The sequence below is a fragment of the Phacochoerus africanus genome, chromosome 3, assembly GCF_016906955.1.
Source record: "Phacochoerus africanus isolate WHEZ1 chromosome 3, ROS_Pafr_v1, whole genome shotgun sequence".
Classification (NCBI taxonomy): domain Eukaryota; kingdom Metazoa; phylum Chordata; class Mammalia; order Artiodactyla; family Suidae; genus Phacochoerus; species Phacochoerus africanus.
In genome coordinates, this window is record NC_062546.1 from 186,967,660 (window position 1) to 186,975,924 (window position 8,265).

At 56.7% G+C, this 8,265-nt stretch overlaps 1 protein-coding gene across 1 annotated transcript; it reads left to right on the top strand.

Annotated features, from left to right (window-relative positions):
* Positions 1-242: 242 nt before the first annotated feature.
* Positions 243-7,108, top strand: DES (desmin). Its single transcript, XM_047773581.1, has 9 exons — positions 243-919; positions 1,806-1,866; positions 1,989-2,084; positions 2,201-2,362; positions 2,529-2,654; positions 3,048-3,268; positions 4,441-4,484; positions 5,978-6,060; positions 6,281-7,108. The coding sequence occupies exons 1-9, from the start codon at positions 339-341 to the stop codon at positions 6,320-6,322; spliced, it is 1,416 nt and encodes a 471-aa protein (XP_047629537.1). The 5' UTR covers positions 243-338; the 3' UTR covers positions 6,323-7,108.
* The last annotated feature ends 1,157 nt before the right edge of the window (positions 7,109-8,265 follow it).

The following is an 8,265-nucleotide window of genomic DNA, read 5'->3' on the forward strand; positions in this document are numbered from 1 at the left end:
CGCTTGGCTGGCCTGCCCATCTTCTGCCCTTCTAGGTCCATCGTCCTCTCCCACACCCTTCAGGGGCCCCCCTACCCGCCGGCCGAGGGGGCACAGGCCTCTTGCGGGGGAGCTGGCCTCCCCGCCCCCACGCCAGAGGCCGCCCTTTCCTGGCAGGACAGCGGGATCCTGCAGCTGTCAGGGGAGGGGCGGCGGGGGCTGATGTCAGGAGGGATACAAATAGTGCCGTCGGCTGGGGGCCCTGTCTCCCCTCGCCGCATCTACTCTCCAGCCGGCCGCCCGCCGCCGCCGCCGCCGCCTCCTCCTCCGCGCCGCCCAGCCAAGCCCGCGCCGCCACCATGAGCCAGGCCTACTCGTCCAGCCAGCGCGTGTCCTCTTACCGCCGCACCTTCGGCGGGGCCCCGAGCTTCCCGCTCGGCTCGCCGCTGAGCTCGCCCGTGTTCCCGCGCGCGGGCTTCGGCACCAAGGGCTCCTCGAGCTCGGTGACCTCCCGAGTGTACCAGGTGTCGCGCACGTCGGGCGGGGCCGGGGGCCTGGGGCCGCTGCGGGCCAGCCGGCTGGGGGCCACCCGCGTGCCCTCCTCATCCTACGGCGCGGGCGAGCTGCTGGACTTCTCGCTGGCAGACGCCGTCAACCAGGAGTTCCTGACCACGCGCACCAACGAGAAAGTGGAGCTGCAGGAGCTCAATGATCGCTTTGCCAACTACATCGAGAAGGTGCGCTTCCTGGAGCAGCAGAACGCGGCACTCGCCGCCGAGGTGAACCGGCTCAAGGGCCGCGAGCCGACCCGGGTGGCCGAGATCTACGAGGAGGAGCTGCGCGAGCTGCGGCGCCAGGTGGAGGTGCTCACCAACCAGCGCGCCCGCGTCGACGTCGAGCGGGACAACCTGCTGGACGACCTGCAGCGGCTCAAGGCCAAGTGAGGACCCGAAACCCCCTCTCCATGGGCTGGGGCTTGGGAGGCTAGGCCTAGGACTGGATCCAGTTGTCAGCACCCAGGGAGAGGAGGGTTGTTGCTGTGTTCCCCGAGGGGGAGGGACGCCTGGCCTTTCCCTTTGCTCGCAGTCTGCAGAGGAGGAATCTTCTTGCAGACATCATGAGGTGGAAAGGCGAGACAAGGGAAGACCAGGTGCCTCTTAAAAAGCATCTTAAGATGCCGGGATGATGTTGCAGGGAGTCAGGTATGTAGGTGGAGAGAGGAGGCCCAAGTGCAGTCGGAGAGAGACTCTCAGCCCATCTGTGATGAGGCCCTGGGGCTGGGGGTGGAGAGGGGATCTTGGCCCCTGGGCCTGGCTGAAGCTGTACACGGGGACTGGATAAGCTAGAGGAAGGGGGAGAGTGCCTGGGGGGTGCAGCTCTCAGCAAGCTTGGGAGGACTAGATGGTGGGCTCCACCAGGCTCCCAGTACATAAAGGCAGCAAGTATAGAGCAAGGACTCATGGGTCCTGCTTTTGGTGGCCCAAGAGAACAGAGTCCCTGTCCTTCCACCCAGGTCACAAATGTTAAGTGAGCACCTACATGGGTCAGGCTGGGGCTGGGGCCTGGGAACACAGAGGTGGATAAAATAGACACAGTTCTTAATCCCAGGGAGGTCACAGTCTGGTGGGGACAGAGGCTTCCAGGGTGTGGCTCCAGGGCAGCGATTGGGCCACTTCCTGTCCCCTCCCTGTGTGGGCAGGGCCTCCTGCCTCTACCCAGCAGCCATGCCTCCTCCGTGCTAAGCCCGTTCCCTGGGCAGCCCCCAGACAGTCTTCTTCATTGCCACTTTTATCCCTACCGTCTGTCCTTCTGTCTGTCTCGGCCAGGCTGCAAGAGGAAATTCAGTTGAAAGAAGAAGCCGAGAACAATTTGGCTGCCTTCCGAGCGGTGAGTCCTCTTTGGTCCCCCAGAAGCCTTGCTCCTTCTGTCCCCTGCTGCATGGGCTCTAGTCTCCCTCTGCCTTGCCAGGCTGATCAGTGACCCTGTCCCTCCCACCTGACCCCTTCCAGGATGTGGATGCAGCCACTCTAGCTCGAATTGACCTGGAGCGCAGGATCGAATCTCTCAACGAGGAAATTGCGTTCCTTAAGAAAGTACACGAAGAGGTACGCCCTGGTGAAAGCAGGTGGAAATGATGGGAACAGTGCTGGGCTCTGGGAATCGGGGTGTGAGGGTACGTTTGGGGCTTGGCGGGGGACTGAAGCCCGGCCGTACCCTGCAGGAGATCCGAGAACTGCAGGCCCAGCTTCAGGAACAACAGGTCCAGGTGGAGATGGACATGTCCAAGCCAGACCTCACCGCCGCCCTCAGGGACATCCGGGCTCAGTACGAGACCATCGCGGCTAAGAACATCTCGGAAGCCGAAGAGTGGTACAAGTCGAAGGTGGGACTCTGGCCCCTCCGTGCCCCTCCATCCCAGTTTGGAGGTGCTTCCTGTGGCTCCATCTATGGGTAGGAGGGTGAGCCTGGGGACTCTATATTCCCTTGCTCACCCCTACCTGTGTCCTGCATCCTCCCTGTCATCTCAGGACCCCTCTCTCTGCTCTTAGGTGTCTGACCTGACCCAGGCAGCCAATAAGAACAATGATGCACTGCGCCAGGCCAAGCAGGAGATGATGGAGTATCGCCATCAGATCCAGTCCTACACCTGCGAGATTGATGCCCTCAAGGGCACTGTGAGTCCTTGGCCACCTCACCTGGCCCAGCCCGCACCCTCACTTTGTGACCTCAGGCCCATCACATCCCCTCTCTGGGCTCTCTCTCCTCAGATCTATCACAGGGGTGAAAACAGACAGGTGGATGTCTGGTGGGGCTCCTGAGTGGCCAGGAGAGGGGGGTGTGTGAACAGCCGTGCTCCTTTTTATCAGTTCTGTTCTCTGAGTTTCTACATAAGTCTTCTTTTGAGTTCAGAGTTCCCTGGCTCAGAAGAGTTTGACAAGCCCTAGATGTGGCCACCATCTGGGGTTACCTCCCAGCCCCAAGCTGGAAATTTCCCCATCCTGGGCCCGAGTGTCCCCTCTGGCCACAACCACAGCCTGTCCTTGACCCTGGGCGCCCCTCCCCTGCAGAATGATTCCCTGATGAGGCAGATGCGGGAGCTGGAGGACCGCTTTGCTAGTGAGGCCAGCGGCTACCAGGACAACATCGCACGCCTGGAGGAGGAGATCCGACACCTCAAGGATGAGATGGCCCGCCACCTGCGCGAGTACCAGGACCTGCTCAATGTCAAGATGGCCCTGGATGTGGAGATTGCCACCTACCGGAAGCTGCTGGAGGGCGAGGAGAGCCGGTGAGGGGCAAGGCAGGGGCTGGCCGTGGGATCCTGGGGGCGTGCTGGGGGCCCTTTCCTGCCCCGGGAGGCTCAGGATCACCTCCACAAGATCTGGAAACAGTATTATACAAGAGGCCACCCCTCCACTAATTGCAGAGAATTAACCCAAGGCCACCTGGGTAAAAAAATGATTTAATTAATAGCTTTAGTAAAAAGAGATATGTAAGTATTCCCACATCCACCTTCAAAACTGGCATAAAACCATATTCAGCAACCAGTCATAAAACATTACTGCCAGTCAAGAGAGAGATGGGAGCAGAGAGAATGAGGAGGAAGGAGAGGGAGGGGGCAGATAGAGACAAACAGAGACAGAGGGGCTCGGACCCGGACATGATAGGCTAAGAGAAATGGTGCAGAGACTCATGCTCTGAACACATCACCTCTAGACACAGAAAACAACATACAGCCGGACGGGGACACCAGGGAACCTTCTTGGTTGGTGGAAATGTCTTAGGTCTTGATTTAGGCTGCTGGTTACATGATAGAGACATTGATCAAGACTCACTGGCTTGCATTTCGCTATGTCAACATCAATTCAAAACAGGTCAATTACTCAATAAAATGATGGCCATTGATAGAAAAGTGGTAAAATCTGATATTAAAAAAATCGGCAGATATATTTAGATACCACTTTACACAGAGAAAGATTTCAGGGGTCATAGAATAGCATCTGCACATAAAGATCCCTTACGGGAGCTAAAGCTGCATTGCACTTTCCCAGCACCAAGCGTACATAGCGGGGCTGGGGTGGTAGCTCCTGGAACTTGCCCTCAAGTGAGCGGGCCAGAGGCTCCCAGTCTGGCTGAGGATGGGTCCACAGCTGCTGCTGATACATTCTCCAGTTTTAAGAGCAAGAAGGAAATCCTGGTGCAATGGAAGGTCCAGTGGGGTTGGGGGTCCTGGTGTCATGCCAGCAGGTCAGTGATGGAAAGGGTGATCCTTCCAGAAGGGACAGTTCTTGGGACAGCTAAAGCTGGCCTTTGGCCCCATGCCCCAAGCAGCGCTGAAGTCGATGGGACTGGGACAGCTGAGGATGGTGTTGACAGTGGACCAGGGCAAGCTTTGAGGGGTGGTCACAGAGAGAGATGGAGGGTCCTAATCCATTGGGGGCTTGGTGTCTCCCCTTTCAGGATCAACCTCCCTATCCAGACCTTCTCTGCCCTCAACTTCCGAGGTGAGTGAGTGTTGGCAAATGGAGTCTGGGGGTGGGGTGGGGGAGGAGTCCAGCATGGCCACTGCCCATGGGCAGCCAGGAAGGGAGGCTAGACCTGTAAGGACAGGGGGAGAAATCGGGCTGCTCTGGATGGGTGGGGGAGTTTAGGTAGAGGCACCTCCTGACAGAGGAAGCCTTTTATTTTATTTTTTATTTTTTCATTTCATTTCATTTCATTTCATGGTGTTATACTGGCCATGTCCTCTGGACCTTCTGGGAGTACTGAGTGGCCACCAGCTTCTGTTTCCTAATATACCCCAACTCCAAGGTACCAGGGGTGTCCTTGGGGACTTGGCATCAGGAGCATCTAGAACCATATGCCCTGGGCTACGAGGCACCCCACACCCATTACCTGTTTGGAAAGTTGCCAAGCACCCTCGCTGCTCCCCAGCTGCCTGTTGAACACCTTCAGTTTGCTAGAGCCAGCCACCGGACGCATGTTTTCAAAAATGAAGCCAAACCTTAGCAAAGCCAAACAATTCAAAGAACGAACTCCTAGGGCAGTCTGCCATCCTGACATTAGTAATATGCAGATTGAGTGGCTTTCCAACCCCAGAGAGCAGAAAAACATGCTGTAATGATACATTACGAAAGCAAGTTGGAGTCCTTGGCAGCTTCGCCTTTCCTAGATCAAATCTTTTTTCGATGTTCACTTCCATCAGGAAAAAATACATGCTGTGCTCCACCGAGTTACAGTGTTCAGCACAGGCAGGTTGCCTGCTAAGGAGATTCGTGAACACCAAACTCATAATACTGAGGACCTAAATTTGACCCTTCCTATAAAACCTCTCTTTCCAGTTAGTTTATGCAGATACCAAGTGTGAGCCTTGCATGTGAAATCGCTTAATGCTTTTTCAAGTCAGTAGTTCTGAACCACAACAGGGCAAGTACCATTGTCACCATTTCACACGGTGGGGAAACCGAGGCTCGGAGGGGCAAGTGACTGGCCACCAGCACAATGAATTAGTGACTGATTCCTGTCCATTCCTCTCTCACTAAGACATCAAGGTGCTCATCTGGAGTCTTAGGGGGGCTGGGTCCCATGAGCTCTTCCGAAAGAGTGTCTTGCTTCTGGCTTTAGGGTCCTGACTGTCAGTGTGCAAATTCATGCAGGGCTCTCCTGCAGCCCAGGGTGAGGAGGTATGGGGGGGGGGGGGAATGCTGGGTGGCCTGGGCCTTGGGGATCCCCTGCCCTCCTGGACGCCCCTCACACACACCTGGAGCACCTCTGTTGGCTCCTGATCTTACCTTGGCTGTGGCACAGGCTGGGGTCTGCAGAGCCACCTCGAGGACAGGTGATGAGGTCTTGCTGAAAAAGTAATTAATGGGTTCATCTAGAGGGTGAGGGTGTCTTCTGGGCTCCACCCCGTGGGACCAGGGACGGACTCCCAGCCTCGGGAGCAGCCCAGGCCTGGCCTTGATCAGGCTGAGTGTGTGCGTGGATCCTGTTACAGAAACAAGCCCTGAGCAAAGGGGTTCTGAGGTCCATACCAAGAAGACAGTGATGATCAAGACCATCGAGACCCGGGATGGGGAGGCGAGTTGCATGCCGGGTCCCCTTCCCCGGGGCAGGGGAGGGGGGAGCCTAGGGGGTGCATGCGGGGGCTATCAGTTACGTGCCTTCCATCAGCTGTGCTGGTTCAAGCTCTGGCCTGGGGGCAGAGGGGGTCCTGCTGTGCTGGGGTGGGGGTGGCCCAGGGCCATGGCCCCATTCCTTGGCCAGCACCAGGTCGGACTGTGTTTCTCTTCCTCTCCAGGTCGTCAGTGAGGCCACACAGCAGCAACACGAGGTGCTCTAAAGCCAGAGACCCTTCTGCCACCAGAGACCGTCCTCAGCCCTACCCTCACTGCCTCCTGAAGCCAGCCTCCTTCCATCCCAAGGCACCACACCCAGCCACAGTGCTCCCCTCACAGCCTCCCACCCCTGCTCACTGACCACCCGTCACGGTCCCCACAGGGGACATGGCCCATTCCCGCCTGGGCACAGGGAGCTCCCCCCCCCCCAACTGTGTGAGGTCTGGATGTTGGAAGTGAGTGAGCCTGGCCCTTGGCCGCCCTTGGAGTGTGCTGGGCAGGGCTGGGATGGAGCCGAGCACAGCAGTGACCCTGCCCCTCCCACCTTTGTGGCCTCAGGCTCTAGCCTCTGGCTTTGGAGAAGGCTCCAGAGCAAGGTGTAGGGACCCCACAGAGTCAAGTTCAAATCCCGCGGACCTCCCCGCCCCCCTTGCCCCAGTCTGAGTCAGAGAGAAAGGGCAGAGTCTTCAGCAAGCCAGGCAGGTAACTGGGGACCTAGCCACCTACCATGGAGACCGGAGGGCTTGAAACTGACCCATGGTCCCTTACTTTCCCAGGGTGGGCTTTGAAAGCAGGGGCTGCAAGAGGGAATCCCCGAAGGTGCCAGATGTGGGAGCAGGACAGTCAGAAGGAGACAGGGTGGGCGAGACGCTGGAGAAGAGAGAGGAGAGGAGAGGAGAGAGCAGAGAGCGGTCTCAGGCAGGTGGCAGGGGTGCGCACCTCCCCGGACCTGCCCCTCCCCCACTGCAGGGGCTCTGGACAGAAACAATAAAAAGATAAGCACAAGCCTAGCATGTTGTCCCCTACTGTCTTGACTGCCAGGTCTCCTCCGGGGACCCGTCGGGCCCTGTCGCACCACTTCTTGAGATGGCCTGTGAGCTGCCCTCCTGCCTAGCCACTCTGTCCCCCAGGGCCTGTCACCCTTTCTGTTCCCAGAGCCTCCCAGGCTTGCTGCATGTGTGAAGCATATGTGGGGGATGTGGGGGGAGCTGTAGTCCCTTCCCTGGAGAAGCTTACACTCTCTTCCCACTAAACCCGCATCTTTTAAGCCCAAAGGCTGATCCAGGAAAAACAAGTCAAGGAGTTCCTGTTGTGGCGCAGCGGTAATGACCCCGACTGGTATCCAAAAGGATGTGGGTTCGATCCCTGGCCTTGCTCAGCAGGTTAAGGATCCAGCGTTGCCGTGAGCTGTGGTGTAGGTCGCAGACGCGGCTTGGATCCCGTGTTGCTGTGGCTGTGGTGTAGGCCAGTGGCTATAGCTCTGATTAGACCTATAGCCTGGGAATCTCCATATGCCACAGGAGCGGCCCTAGAAATGGCAAAAAGACAAAAAAAAAGCAAAAAAACAAGTTAAGAAAAATAGAAAGCTCTATCTTGTTCATGGAAAAGGCTCAATACTCTAAAGACGTCAGTTCCTCCTATGTTAATTTATAATTTCAGTGTACTACAATCTCAATTAAAATGCCAAAGGGAGTGCAGAGGGTTAAGGAGCCAGCGTTGTCACTGCTGTGGCTCAGGTTGCTACTGTGGCATGGGTTTGATTTCTGGCCCTGGAACTTCCGCATGCCTAGGAAGTGCCCCCCCACCCCCAAAAAAACCAAAGGGAAATTCAGGGAGAATTTGGGAAGATGGGAGAGGAATGTAGGAATGAAAAAAAGAAAAGGACATGATGGAATGAAACATTAACAATTTATGCTAAAGTTTTCTGTTGGGCAACCTTAATTATTCCATGTAGGGCATGGGGGCATTAGGGTAGCCAAGGTGTGGAGGTGGGGGAAAGGAGTGAAAGCTGTTTCTCTTTCACTCCTTCCAAAAAATAAATTACAGGTGGATCAGACATTTAGGTAGCTTGTTGGATCCTTGTAGGTCTCAGCCTTCCAGCCACTCCTCAGATTTAAGGGATTACCCTTTAGAGGTGGGACACATGATAAATTCAGAGTCTGTAGGT

Excerpts from the sequence above, each read along its gene's own strand:
- DES (XM_047773581.1), top strand. The coding sequence starts at position 339 with ATGAGCCAGGCCTACTCGTCCAGCCAGCGCGTGTCCTCTTACCGCCGC. Across the intron at positions 2,655-3,047 it reads TTGATGCCCTCAAGGGCACT|AATGATTCCCTGATGAGGCA; the intron begins GTGAGTCCTTGG and ends CCTCCCCTGCAG. Across the intron at positions 6,061-6,280 it reads TCGAGACCCGGGATGGGGAG|GTCGTCAGTGAGGCCACACA; the intron begins GCGAGTTGCATG and ends CTTCCTCTCCAG.